This window comes from Chrysemys picta, chromosome 17, assembly GCF_011386835.1.
Source record: "Chrysemys picta bellii isolate R12L10 chromosome 17, ASM1138683v2, whole genome shotgun sequence".
Taxonomy (NCBI): domain Eukaryota; kingdom Metazoa; phylum Chordata; order Testudines; family Emydidae; genus Chrysemys; species Chrysemys picta.
Genome location: NC_088807.1, coordinates 21,732,512 through 21,747,185, shown reverse-complemented (window position 1 = coordinate 21,747,185; position 14,674 = coordinate 21,732,512). Strand labels below are relative to the sequence as shown.

Here is a 14,674-nt window from a genome sequence, read left to right as displayed (position 1 = left end):
TGTTGACTCTGGAACCTAATGATGGTTGTTGCAATGACAGCACTGTTACTTCACTTCAGCAGGGCATGGCTCTCGCAATGATCTCAAAGCCCCCTCCCCGCCAGAATCCCACTCCACTGCCATCCCCCCACCCATATGATTCCTACGCAGATGTGAAATGAAGCTGCTGAGAAATTCCCAGGACAGGGGCAGGACCCGAGGGTGGGGGTGCTGCGGGATCTGGGCCCAGCTGGCTTCACAGGGGCCTGAGGTACATCCCCCCACACACACCCTGCCCCCACCCCAGTACAGCCCTCTGCTATTGGAAGTGAGCCCCCTGACCACTATTACCCAGAATCCCCTCTGCTTTTGTCCCCCCACTAGCCCCATAGAATGTTCTGCTGTGGGTCCCTGGGTCCTCGAGGGGGAGGGGCTGGGGCAGCAGGTAACGAACCAGCCACTCCCAGTGTTCACGGCCTGGTGCTGCTTCCCAGGTGGATCGGTACCAAGCGCAGAACCGGTTCTGACCTGCACCATCATCGCCGGGGTGAGCACGGTGGCCGCCGTCCTCCTCCTCCTCCTTCTGGCCTTTGTCTGCTACAGAAGAACCCGAGGAAGTGAGTGCCCTGCCCAGCGAGGGAAGGGTTAAACCCACCACTGGGAGGGGTCATGGCTTGGATGGGAGACAGGGATGGAAACCCAGGGGGTGGGGCAGGGGCCCAGCAGGGGGCGCTCTTCCCTGGCAGTGAGAGCTGGCCCCAAAGCCCCTGGGCAGCAGTAGGGGGCGCTGTGCTGCAAAGGGTATAGGCTCAGCAGGGGGCACGGTGCTGCAGGGGGTGGGGCAGAGGGCTCACTAGGGGGCGCTGTGGTGCAGGGGGTGGGGCAGAGGGCTCACTAGGGGGCGCTATGGTGCAGGGAGCCGGGCTCAGTCTGTCTCTAGGGTATCCAGGTTCAGCAGCTGGAGGGTGAGGTGCTCCCCAGGCAGAGCGGTGGGGGGCGGGGGCTCTCTCCTGGGCCCCCCATCCCAGATGCCCTGTAGGGCTGAGGGGCAGGGCTGGTACACGGGATCCGGGTTGACTCATGGACGATTCTGCTTTGTGTCTCCGCAGGGAAAGGACCAGCCCCGAGACAGAGCAGGTGAGACCCCAGCTCCGCTCCCCACCCCCGATCTACCTGCCCCAGGACACAGGACTCCTGGGTTCTCTCCCCGGCTCAGAGAAGCGACTAGGATCTAATGGTTAGATCAAGAGGTCTGGGAGGCAGAACTCCTGGGTTCTCTCCCTAGCTCTGGGAAGGGAGTGTGATCTAATGGTTAAATTGGAGTCGGCTGGGAGCCAGGACTCCTGGGTTCTCTCTCTGGCTCTGGGAGGGGAGTGAGGCTTAATGGATAGATGAGGGGGGCTGGGAGCCAGGACTCCTGGGTTCTGTTACTATCTCTCTCTCTCTTTCTCCCCGTAGGGAGTCCGAGGCTGCAGCCACAGTCTGTAAGTCACACATGAGGGGGCAGCTATGGAGCAGGGGGGAGGGGCGGCTGAAAAAAGAGTCTCTACATTACCTAAGCAATTGTTAGAAAACCACAAGAGAAGTAAAACACGAATGAAACGTGACAGAAACCAGCTGTGAGCAAAGAGAAACGGGCTGGAGAAATGAGGAGGAAGTGAGCTGGAGTGAAAGTAAAACCAGTCGTACGGCCAAAACGTCCACCCAGCACCTTCAGGGGCAGCGACAGGAAGGGGAAAATAGCCAGAGATCAAAGGGACTCTAGAAAAAGCAGCGGAGGGACAGTTGTTCGATTGAGAAGCCGACCCATCGCCTGGAGAAATAGCTGCAGGTATCTGAGCTGGAACTCAGAGCAGCAAACAGAGACGGCGCAAGGGGATGGCTCCAGACACAACAAACCAGCCTAAGAACAGAGAAGCCGCGAAGGGACCGTAGAGCGGTGGGTTCTGGCCTAGTGCCTTGGACGTTCTAACGCCAGATCCTGGTGCTCCAGGAATGTAAATTGTTGCCCAGGAAGTGGGTTGAATTCAGCCAATGGTAGTTACTGTCCAGGCGAGCTCAGCAATAGTTCCCAGTGTGACCCTACCCAGCAGTTCCTGCTACACCAGCGAACTCTGATTCACTTGTGATCATTCCCCACTCAACTGATTTCTCCTTCCCCAGCTGATGGAGATAAAACGCAATTGGCCTCTAGGTCCCCTCGGCCTCTCCTTGCCCTGCCCCTGCCACCCCCCCATGGGCTCCTTGCAGATGGATCTGAGCCGTTGCCCTGGTAAGGGGTGGGGGACCCTATTTCTCTTGTGTCACTAGCCCAGCTCTCTCGGTCTTGGATTCGGGGGCTCAACAGTGACCGTGTCAGGGTCTGTGTCTCACGGCCTGTCTCCGCCTGCCCCATGGAGCTGGTGATAGCAAGTGAAGGGCCTGGCTCAGCAACCCTGCTTCCAGCCCCACACCCAGCTGGGCGCTCAGGGGGTTTCAGAGCAAGTCTGGGATGTCAGGAATTTACCCCCCCCCCACCCCCGGTTTGATTCAGCCCCGTTTGGCAGACAAGCTCCCCTGTAGCTCTATAGACACAGGGACGTTCCTCCCCCGAAATAGGGACAGCCGCGCCCAGACCTGCTCCGCAGTGACTCCAGGTGTGAATGGCACCTGGCTGGGGCAGGGACCGTCTCTGTGCCATGTGTCTGTACAGCTCCAAGCACACAGCGGGGCTGGCCCACAACAAGGGCTCTTGGTAATTAGTACTAGTCAGGAATGATTTTGGTTCCAGTTTCCATGAAGCCAGGCAGGGGCTGTATCTGCGCTCAGTGTTTCGCTGGGCCGATCCTCCCCGTTCTGGGATCCCGGGGGCGCTGAGCCAGCCCGAATCCCTGGGTCCCACCTTCTCCCCAGTGACACCGGTTGACTCATGGACGATTCTACTTCATGTCTCTGCAGGTAAAGGAGCAGCCCCAAGACAGAGCAGGTGAGACCCCAACTCCACTCCCCACCCCCGATCTACCTGACACAGGACACAGGACTCCTGGGTTCTCTCCCTCCCTCTGGGAGGCGAGTGGGGTCTAGTGGTTAGAGCAGGGGGGCTGGGAGCCAGGACACCTGGGTTGCTCCCTGGTCTGGGAGGGAAGTGGGGTCTAGTGGTTGTGGTGGGGGGGGTTAGGGAACAGGGTTCAGTGTGAGGCACAATGGGAGGATCTCTGGGTGTGCTGTGGAATCTCCCTGTGGGTGGGGGTCTATGACATTTATAAAGGGATTTTCTCTCTTTTAATGCCAGCCCTTTGGGGGTGTTGAAGGCACCGGCTCAGGAAGACCCTGTCTGTGAGTAACACACACAAGGGGTACTGGGATGGGGCAGAACCCCTGGGGAAGAGAGAGGCTTTTGGGGGCTCCCCTCCCCCTCTAGTTCAGGGACTCTCTCTGTGGGCCCCCCATGCTCCCCTCCCAGTCCTGGGGCTTTTGTGTCCCCCTTCACTTCTCCATCAGACCTTCCCAGCCAGTGACCTGCAGGGAATCCCCATCCACTCCTGGCCCCCAGCCCCCTGCTCTAACCACTAGACCCCATTCCCCTCCCAGAGCCAGGGTGAGAACCCAGGAGTCCTGGGTCCGAGCCCCCCCCCCCCTCGCCCTGCCGTAACCCCTTAGACTCTGCTGCCGTCTCTGTGCCTCTGTTTTCCTCTCTGTAACACGGAGCTAATGACCCTGACCCATGCTCTGGGGTGGGGGAGGGGTGGCTGTGCCAGGCTCTGAGTCCCCTGACTGGACAGAGGGGTCGGAGCTGGGTGTGGGGTTCTGCTCTGGGCCGGCCGGGGGTGCAGCTCAGCGGGTGTCTCTGTTCCGCAGACACCTCCATTAACGAAGGGAAAGAGCCGCAGACCCTGGTAAGTGTCCCCTGTTCCCCCATAGGGCCGGACCCCAACCTTGACCTGCATGGGCCCAGCAGCCCCCTCATAGCCCCCCCCCCAGCCTTTCCTGACACACTCAGTGGTTTGGGGTGGGGGTCGGGCTATTGGGAGAGGGGTGGGCTTATGGGATCTCCAGATGGGATTGCAGGGTGTATGTGTGTGTCCCTGTCGCCCCCTGCTGGAGGGGATGGGCCCTGCTCTGTGTGTGGGGGGGATGTTTGGTGCATGTGCACGCGCAGGCACACACACACACACACACACACACAAGTGACTCTCTCCCCTCCCACCCCAAGGAGCCTGACCCCGGAACCTACGCCAAGCTGGACCGCAAGATGCTGCAGCCCAGCATGTATGCCGTGATCAACGTGAGCCAGGAAGTCCCTCAGTGAGAGCCGCCTGCAGCCATGGGGCGCCATCCCCCGGGGGGCAACAGACTCACCCCCTACAGCACCAGACCCAGAGAAATCTGCTTCCAGGGAAATTTTAGGGGAGACACTGCCCTCTCCCCGCTGCAGCCCCATCTCATCAAGCTGCTGTCCCCCTGCCCCGCCCAGACCCACATATGGGGGTATAGGGGACTCAGCACCAGGAGGGGGAGAGGAAGGGGGAGGGGACACATAAAGGCAGCTTTGATGTTATTTTGCATATTGTTAACCTCCAGATTTTTAATAAACACAGAACCACAAACCCGCCCGCCTGGGCAGCCCTCACCCCCCTCTCCTGGCGCCAGGAGAGTGTGTCGCACCTGGGGGAGATGGGATTGCTGTGGGGAGGGGAGGGGTGCATAGGTGCTGTCAGGGTTCTCTCCCCACTCTGAACTCTGGGGTACAGATGTGGGGACCCACAGGAAAGACCCCCTAAGTTTATTTCTACCAGTTTAAGATTAAAACTTTACCAAGGCACATATTCCTTTCCTTGTCCTTGGACAGTATTGCTGCCACCACCAAGTGATTTAAACAAACATTCAGGGAGGGGCCACTTGGAGCCCTATCCCCCCAAAATATCCCCACAATCCCCTTCACCCCCTTTCCTGTTGGGGGAGACTTGAGAATAATATACAAACGGATAGGTTAACAAAGTGAGCACAGACCAGATCCTTGGGTTTTTAAGACACTAAAAACCAATCGGGTTCTTAAAAGAACTTTATTATAAAGAAAAATAAAATAAAAAGTAAAAGAAGCACCTCTGTAAAATCAAGATGGAAGGTAATTCTACAGGGTAGTAAAAAGATATAAAACACAGAGGATTCCCCTCTAGGCTCAACTTCAAAGTTACAAAACAGGAATAAACCTCCCTCTTGGCATAGAGAAAATTCAGGAGCTAAAACAAAAGATAATCTAATGCATTTCCTTGCCTTTACTTACAATTTCTGTAATTTTAGATGCATCATTGTGACGAACTGGGACTGTTCTTGCTGGGGTGTGTGAATGCTGACAGGGGAGTGTGACTAGGATGGTCTGCATCGGGGGATGGGAGCCGGCCCAAGGGAACATACCTGAGCTTGTAACATGAGAACCCAGGAGGGGGTTGGAGGTCAGATGACTCCGGGGCCCGGGAAACTGAACAAAGGCTGTGGGAGGGGTCGCTGAAGGCAGAGTGCTGGAAGCAGGCTGGAAGGAGGCGGGAGAGATGGCTGGGAGGCAGAGATGGCTCTGACCCCCCAAAGGGGGGGGGCTGGGATGCCCTGGGACCCCAAGCTGGACCTAACTGAGGGGGGCCCTGTTGTCTGTGCCTGCAAGACCTGTCTTGGACTGTGTTCCTGTCATCCAAATAAACCTTCTGCTTTACTGGCTGGCTGAGAGTCATGGTGAATCGCAGGAAGCCGGGGGTGCAGGCCCCTGAGTTCCCCAATACTCCGTGACAACTGGTGGCAGAGGTGGGATCTACTGCACCCCGTGGACGGCGCTTCCTGCAGTAAGTGACTGGGGAGCAGTAAAACGAAGGGGGATTGACGGGGACCAGGCCTGCTGAAGAGTGGGAGAGAGACGGTTATTACCCCTGGGAGTGTGTGACCAGCGAGAAGGACTTTTGCAGTAACAGGGTCCCCCGTGGGATCACAGCGAGTGGTCCCAGGGGCGGAGGAGTCTGCAGCTCGACCCTGGCAGAGAGGTGGTGACCTCGAGAAGGGCTGGCACACTAGGGGGCCCCCTGCAAACTGTGGGGAGCTGTGAGCACACAGGCCGGTGAGTGGCCAGCAGGAAGATGTATGCCAAGCGGCTTAAGAGCGACCTGGTGGAGCTGTGCAAGCAGAGGCGGCTGCGCATTGGGAGGCTCACCAAAGAACAGCTCATCGCCCAGCTGGAGGCGGAAGATCGCGCGAATGAACTGATCCCTGTGTCTCAGGGAAGCAGCCTGGCAAATGCAGCGCAGGCACCAGTGTCTGTCCCAGCTGGGAGTGGTCAGCCGGCTGCTGAGGGCTTCCCGAGACCCCTCCTTCCTATGCCTAGGGGAAGGGTGGGGAGGAGCCCAGCAAATACCGAAGGCGCCGTGATCCCCCCGGCCAGCAGGGGATCCTCCCGGCGACGTTCGGCATCCGGGGAGCGGAATTGGCTGGAATGGGAGAAAGAGCTAAAACTGAGAGAGCTGGAGGATCGTGAACAACAGAGACAGCATGAAGAGAGACAGCATCAGCGTGAAGAGAGACAGAGACAGCATGAACGGGAGGAGAATGAGAGACAGCGTCAGCATGACCTGGAACTGGCGAGATTGAAGGGCAGCGAACCCCCGGCTGCGGTGAGTGAGGGGGGACCCAGGACTGCACGGAGCTTTGATAAGTGCATCATGGCCCCATACAAGGAGGGGGAGGACATGGATGACTTCCTGGAGGCCTTTGAGACGGCCTGCGAGCTGCACCGGGTTGATCCCGCGGACAGACTCCGGGTCCTTACCCCCTTACTGGACCCCAAATCCGTGGCATTGTACCGCCAACTGGGAGAGGCAGAGAAAGGGGACTACGAACTATTCAAAAAGGCCCTGCTACGTGAGTTTGGGCTGACTCCTGAGATGTACCGGGGAAGGTTCCGGAGTCAAGATAAAACCCCTGAGATCTCATATCTGCAACTAGCCGTCCGCATGGAAAGATACGCCAGCAAGTGGGCTGGTGGGGCCCAGACGAAGGAGGACCTGATTAAACTGCTGGTACTGGAGCAACTGTATGAGCGGTGCCCATCCGACCTGAGGCTGTGGTTGGTGGACAGAAAGCCAGAGAACCCGCGACACGCCGGGCAGCTGGCTGATGAGTTTGTAAAGAGCCGGTCAGGGGGTGGCAGGGAGGAGCCCCAAAGGAACAGGCCCGCCGTGATGCAGAGAGAGAGTCACCCTGGGACCTCCCAAAGAGGGAATATGGGGAATCCCCTCCCACGGGGAATGCCCAGCGTCAGGGACAACCGACCAGCTCGAGGGGACCCACAGGACATGAGCTGCTATTACTGCGGCCGAAGAGGCCACGTTCGGGCCCAGTGCCCAAGCTCAAGGACAGACTGAGCAGACCGAACCCGCATAGGGTTAACTTGGTAGAGGCCCAGACGGACGAGGGGCAGGCTTCTCACGCAAGAGGGGCTGGCAGCTTATCAACTGCTCAAGAGAGAGAAGGGCCCCAGGCCAGCTCCTCTAGGGGGCTGGATGCCCCAGACTCAGGGTTTTTGGTTTATACGGTGGGCGCGGGGCTGTCCCTCCGGAGAGAGTACCTTGTTCCCCTGGAGGTGGATGGGAGGAAGGTCAATGGATACTGGGATACGGGCGCAGAGGTGACGCTGGCCCGGCCCGAGGTGGTGGCCCCAGATCAGGTGGTGCCCAACTCCTACCTGACCCTGACGGGGGTGGGCGGAACACCAGTCAAAGTGCCCGTGGCAAGGGTACACCTGAAGTGGGGGGCCAAGGAGGGCCCCAAGGATGTGGGGGTACACCCGTATCTGCCCACTCAGGTATTGATGGGGGGGGACCTGGAGAACTGGCCAAGCAACCCCCAAAAGGCACTGGTTGTGACCCGCAGTCAGAGCCGGCGAGGGGCCCTGCGCCCTGGCCTTGGGGGGGGTGCCTTGCCTGAGGCGCAGGACCCTAACCTGGTGGGGAGGGAACGCCCAGGGACGCGGCTCAGGGAGGCTGCAGCTTCGGACCCAGCGGGCGAGAAAGAGCAGGTGGCCATCCCTGTCCCAGCTGCTGAGTTCCAGGCCGAGTTACAGAGAGACCCCTCCTTGCGGAAGATAAGGTACCTGGCTGACCTCAATGCGGTACAGACCATGGAACGAGGTGGCCGGAAAAGGTTCCTGTGGGAGAAGGGGTTCCTGTACCGAGAATGGGCTCCCCCAGGGAAAATGGAGTCAGGGGGGATCAGGAGGCAGCTGGTGGTACCCCAGAAGTATCGCCGCCAGCTGCTGTGCCGGGCCCATGACATTCCCCTCTCAGGGCACCAGGGAACCTGGCGTACCCAGCAGAGGCTGCTACGGAGCTTTTACTGGCCTGGGGTCTTTGTTACTGTCCGACAGTACTGCGGATCCTGTGACCCCTGTCAGAGGGGGAGGAAGGCCTGGGACAAGGGGAAAAGAGCTTTAGGACCCTTGCCCAGCATAAAGGATCCTTTCCAGAGGGTGGCCAAGGTTAAAAGGGCGGCTCTAAACCAAGAGAGCCCAAAGCACAGACCTCCAGACTGGAGCGCTGGGAGAAGACCACAGCCCAGTTGGAACCCCAGAGGTATGGGGGTGGGAAAAGGGCACAGGCCGCATAAACCTTCCCACATGCGAACTGCGAGTGCCATCAAGCACCCCCGACCTAAGGGGGGGCGTGGAACGGAAGGGGCCTGGTGTAATTCTCACCAAGGAACTGGAGGGATGCGGGGGCATCCATGGGAACGGGGGTAGGTTCGAACTTCCCCGGGTCACTGGCTAAAGTGACCCTGCTCAGTTCGGTCTCGAAGGGGGGAGAGATGTGACGAACTGGGACTGTTCTTGCTGGGGTGTGTGAATGCTGACAGGGGAATGTGACTAGGATGGTCTGCATCGGGGGATGGGAGCCGGCCCAAGGGAACATACCTGAGCTTGTAACATGAGAACCCAGGAGGGGGTTGGAGGTCAGATGACTCCGGGGCCCGGGAAACTGAACAAAGGCTGTGGGAGGGGTCGCTGAAGGCAGAGTGCTGGAAGCAGGCTGGAAGGAGGCGGGAGAGATGGCTGGGAGGCAGAGATGGCTCTGACCCCCCAAAGGGGGGGGCTGGGATGCCCTGGGACCCCAAGCTGGACCTAACTGAGGGGGGCCCTGTTGTCTGTGCCTGCAAGACCTGTCTTGGACTGTGTTCCTGTCATCCAAATAAACCTTCTGCTTTACTGGCTGGCTGAGAGTCATGGTGAATCGCAGGAAGCCGGGGGTGCAGGGCCCTGAGTTCCCCAATACTCCGTGACAATCATTTCAGTAGGAGCTGGGTTGTCTGCTTGGTCCCGCTCTTTGTCTCAAGAGCGAACACACACACAAGAGGACAAACAAGTACATCATGGGCTTCCTGGGGCTGCAGCCCCTGGCACAGTTCCGCATTCTGCTCGCACTCAGGCCCCAGGCTCGGTGGAGCTCAGCACCGGGGTGTTTTACCTCCAGGGGTGCTGTGATGAAGTGAGGAGAGTTCTTTTTTTTCTTGTTTTTTTTAATGGTTTGCATGCAGAGGGAATGGGACTCAGTTTCCCTGTTTGTGACTAGTTTAACGAGGTGGTTAGTATTGGTTAGTTAAATTTCAGCAAAATGATTGGTTAAGGTACAGCTGAGAATATCACTATATAAACTGGGGTCAAACAGGAAGTAGGAAGCGAAACTGGAATCATGTTTGCTAATGGAAAAGGGGGTGGAATGGGAACAGAATATAGGGAATGGGGTACAGGGACGCAGGCAAGGCTCTGCGGCGTCAGAGCTGGGAAGGGGGACGCAGGGTAAACGCTCTGCGGCGTCAGAGCCGGGAAGGGGACACTGGGGAACAGACTCTATCGGCATATAGAGATAAGCTCGACTGGTGTGAAGGGCTTCAGAATATGCTTGCTTGGAAACTAACCCCACTAAACATCACATTGGCTGCGCTTTGGACGTCTGGTGTTTTGCTGCTCGCTGTCTGCGTGACAAGAACCAGGGAAGTGGGAGGGTTGGGAGGGTTGAGGGTTCTAACAGATACCCCAGTGACTGGTGACCCGGAGGCCGAGTGGGAGGACAATGGGCTGCAGAGAGAGGACGCTGGTGACCTGACCAGCCGGTTCCAGCCAGTGGGGGCCAGAGGACAGAAGAGAGGAGAGGAGACCCAGGCGACCTGTTTACCTGGGACAGAAGACAATGGACAGGGGAGGAGCTGTTGGGACCGGTGATATCGGATGCCCAGCTGGGAGGAGGGGTTCTGGCTGGCAGGGGAGAGCAGGCAGAGCCCACCTGGATACAGGGAGATTTAGATGTCCTGTGCTGAGGACGTGCTGAAGGCTCAGAGAGGTGCGGTTTCAGGTGGCGGAGGAGCCTATGGCTTAACCCCTAGGAGAGAGTGGACCCCAGAGAAGGGCTGTCGCTCTGAAGGGGGTTCCTCCCAGGGACCGTACGGAGCTGAGAGAGAGCACGAGTCCTGTGAGTCTGTGACAACCCCCAGTGCCCCATCATGGCATCTGCTCTCACCGTCCTCTTCCTTGGTGAGTATCGGATACAGCCTGTGCCCAGGGGCAGGGGGATCTGAGCCCAGGGCGTAGGATCCAGTTGCTTTGGGATCTGGTCCCTAAAGATCCATCTGCTTTCCAGGCTGCTGGCTGGCTGGGCGGAGCGGGGTGTTGGGATGTGAGAATCTGTGGGGAATGGGGGCAGCTGGGGGAATATCTACAGTAAGGACGAGGGACATGGGTAGGGGGTGATCCCCCAAAGGGATGATCCTATCAAACCCCTGCTCCCTCCCACACCCAGAGGTGGGGACTGAGATCTTGCCCCACTCATTAGAGGGATGAGCACCACACAGGGTGAATTCACCTGCACTCAAAGCAGGAAATACAGAGTGAAGGCACCAGCCACCCCACAGCGCCCCTGAACTGTGCCTGGGGAGCTGGCAGGAGCCCGGGGAGCGGGTCAGGCAGAGCAGAGCTGTAAGACGTGGACACGCAGAGGGACTGGAGCAAGGCACCGTTGTGTCTCACCCTCGGCTTCCTGCACTCATGCGTGTCACTGTTTTGCTCGTGTGTCCGGCTCAGCCCGACCAGGCATTTGTAATGTCCTCTGAACAGCTTTGGAAATATCCCATCCCCAGAGGGGCCGCCAGCGCCGTGCAAAGCGGAGTTTCTTGGGGGGCCTGTCCAGGGAGCCGCCTGCTCAAAAGACTCAGATTTGTCCCACAAACCCCTCCAGGGTAGATCCCAATTCACCTCCAACTGCAGTGGGGCCAGGGCTGGGTTCTAATCTCAGCCCCCAGGATCAATCTGGAGTCACCCTTGACTGCAACAGGGTCAGGGATGAATTGATGCTGAAGAACTGAAGGAATCCGAGATTGGAAATCCCCCTTTTCCCCCTGCTGTGTCTCTCCCCGGCTGTGATCTGCGGGGCCGGGCTTGCACCCCAGGGATGGGAGGGGGGTAAAACGGTGGAGCGACAGATGGGCAGAGGATTGAATGAGACGGACGTGGTTTGTGTCACCCCCACTTACTGCCTGTTAGTTTGTGAATCCAGAGGGGTCCTACCCCAAACCCTCCATCTCCGTCAGCCCCGGTGGGGTGATCCCCGTGGGGGGAAATGTCACCATCCGGTGTCGGAATCAGCACCAGGGCCTCAGGTTCCTTCTCTACAAGGCTGGAGATGGGAACTATCTGACTTACACAGACCCTGCTGGCTCTGAGGCTGAATTTCCCATCACCAGCACTAGATGTCAAGTATAAGGGGGTAGCCGTGTTAGTCTGTATCTACAAAAACAACAAGGAGTCTGGTGGCACCTTAAAGACTAACAGATTTATTTGGGCATAAGCTTTCGTGAGTAAAAACGGGAACACAGTGGCAGCTACACCTGTCGTTATAGCAACAGAACAGACCCAGCTACCTACTCGGAGCCCAGCGACCCTGTGCAGATCATTGTAGCAGGTGAGGGGCTCAGCCCGGCACCTCAGCTCCCAGCCCCATGCCCAGCCAGACCCCAGGGAGTCTCCGCAACCTCTGGTGCTCAGTAGATGGGACGTCCAGCCAGTGAAGGTTGCGTGTGTGGAAGAGATCTCAGCCCCCTGGTGGTGGGAGCACAGATGGGGGAGATCTTCAATGGTGCCCTGGATCCCTGACCCTGTCTCTGCCCCGTCACAGTGCCGGTAACTGTGGCCAATGGGAACTGTGGAGCCAGCAGTCTGGGCAGGGGCAGCGGCCATTCCCAACCTGAATCTTAGCTTCACTGAGCCACCCCTCTGGTGAATCCTGCAGCTAAGTTTGGCTACAGACACAAGTCCTGCCTCTCTGGCCCAGGACATGGCCTCAGAGCCGATGAGCACACGGCACCAACTAAAAAACACAGGCTCCTTTTGGGCAGGTGCCGCGGTGATTTCGAGAATTCCATGTGCCGCGAGGAGTGGGACGTACGCGTCTCTGAGCGCTACTCTCTGCAGAAGAGCCACCCTCGTTTCATTAGTTCTCAGCTGATTTTCAGCAGCCCAGTTACCCCTTTTCAAATCAACCCCCCAGTGACTCACACAGTGAGGGCAGCTTCACTTGCCCTCCGGTGCTTTCTCCAGCTCAGGAACCAGGCAGATGAGGTGATAGACGCAAGGACAAGTGTCTAGGGTTACCATATTTTGAATAGGGTTATCATATTTAAAAAATACAAAAAGAGGAGGACACTCCACGGGGCCCTGGCCCCGCCCCTTTCCCAACCCTGGCCCCGCCACTACTCCGCCCATTCCCCAAAGTCCCTGCCCTAACTCCCCCTCCTCCCTCCCAGCCACGCGAAAAGGGCTGCCCAAGCGCTACCAGCTTCACAATTTGCCGGGCAGCCTCCAGACCCTGCGCCCCCGGCCGGCGCTTCCCCAGCGCAGCTGGAGCCCGGGAGGGGAAGCGCCCAGCTGGGGGCGCAGGGTCTGGAGGCTGCCCGGCAAACCCGTGAAGCCGGTAGCGCTCGGGCTTTGGGCAGCCCCTATGCCTCCGGACCCTGCGCCCCCGGCCAGGCACTTTCCCTCCCAGGCTCCAGCTGCTCTGCTCCTCCCCTGAATCTTCGGCTCTGTTTAAGAGCCAAGTTGCCCGAGCCAGCGCTACCGGCTTCGGACAGCCCCCTTGCCTCCGGACCCCGAGCCGCCGGAGCAGAGCAGCTGGAGCCTGGGAGGGGAAGTGCCCGGCCGGCGGCTCGGGGTCCGGAGGCAAGGGGCTGCCCGAAGCCGGTAGCGCTCGGGCAGCTTGGCTCTTAAACAGAGCCGAAGTCTGAGTCAGGGGACGAGCAGAGCAGCCGCGGGAGGGGAAGTGCCCGTCCGTATTTTTCCCAGATATGTTCGGCTTTTTGGCAATTCCCCCTGGATGGGGATTTGGGGACCAAAAAGCCGGACATGTCCGGGGAAATCCGGACGTATGGTAACCCTAACCTGAGCCCTGGGACTCAGCAGAGGGGACACCCAGCCTGTGACTGGGGACGGAGTCACTGAGGGTTCCCAGCCTGGGGGAGCAGCAGCTGCTGGAGATTCGGGGCCGAGGGAGGGGGGATCCCTGCCCCCAGGAGAGCTGCAAAGCAGGGGCCTTTCCACGGGGGATGCTCCCCCAGTTGCCCCAGGTCTGGTGACACACGGAGAAGTCGGGGTCCAGGGGCTGCCCAGCCGGCCCCGCCCCCAGCCTGTGCCTGCATTCCAGGGCTGGCTGTGTGATGCCCACCGGGGCTGGGGGCTGTCGGGTTAAAGAGCAGTGGGAGCTGCACACGTTGGCTGCTCAGAAGCAGCCTGGAAACAACAGCTGTGGGGAGACCCCCAGGATTCCCGGGCAGCGGCAGTGGGGGGAGCTCGAGCCCAGGATGGTATATTTACTAGTTACTAACTGACCGGTAACCACACACCTCATCGGGAACCAGAAGTGCACAATCAGGCAACAGAAGAGACCAAAATAATAATAATAATAATAAAGCCAATACAGAACAGTTCTGTGTTAAACAAAGTTCTATAAAATCAAGGGAAAGTTTGAAAACAGCTTTGGCAAGGGAAGGAAACTGTTTCTGTGCTTGTGTCATTTAAATGAAGATTGTTCAAAGGAGAATTTTAATTCAGGCAAAGTCAGCAATAGTTCCCAGTGTGACCCTGCACAGCAGTTCCTGCTAAACCAGCAAACTCTGATTTCTCCTTCCCCAGCTGATGGAGATAAAACGCAATTGGCCTCTAGGTCCCCTCGGCCTCTCCTTGCCCTGGCCCAGCCACCCCTCCATGGGCTCCTTGCAGATGGATCCGCGCCGTTGCCCAGCTGAGAGGTGGGGGCAGGGCCGTGTCTCTTGTGTCACTAGCCCAGCTCTCTCGGTCTTGGATTCAGGGGAAAAGCATCCAGGAGACTCTCCCTTGTCGGAGAAAAACAGAGTTCTCACTATTTGTTTAGGTATAGCAAGTCAGATGCTTTATTAACTCTCACAATTGCGCAGAGGGAGAGAGCTAAGCAGGTCTCTCTGCAGGTAAACAATTACAGCAAGCATTTATACCTTTTGTTACAGACAATAATGAGCAACAGTTGCATTTTGTTTATACATAGGCCATCTTGTTATCTCATTTCCTCACTTGTTTTGACTCTTGCCAACATACAATATTTTCTATACCTTATCTACACAAGGTCTTCTACACCTTATCTATACCAGGTCATAATGACTTCTTACA

General features: G+C 58.2%; 2 protein-coding genes across 2 annotated transcripts in view; both read left to right on the top strand.

The window, feature by feature from the left end:
- The window catches only part of LOC135976217 (immunoglobulin superfamily member 1-like), a 51,314-nt gene that overhangs the window by 20,725 nt on the left and 15,915 nt on the right, over positions 1-14,674 (top strand). The window lies entirely within an intron of this gene.
- On the top strand, positions 2,819-7,685 carry LOC135976378 (uncharacterized). The gene is made up of 4 exons (XM_065571713.1): positions 2,819-2,944; positions 3,251-3,294; positions 3,817-3,854; positions 4,172-7,685. The coding sequence occupies exon 4, from the start codon at positions 6,081-6,083 to the stop codon at positions 7,359-7,361; it is 1,281 nt and encodes a 426-aa protein (XP_065427785.1). The 5' UTR covers positions 2,819-2,944; positions 3,251-3,294; positions 3,817-3,854; positions 4,172-6,080; the 3' UTR covers positions 7,362-7,685.

Excerpts from the sequence above, each read along its gene's own strand:
- LOC135976378 (XM_065571713.1), top strand. The coding sequence starts at position 6,081 with ATGTATGCCAAGCGGCTTAAGAGCGACCTGGTGGAGCTGTGCAAGCAG.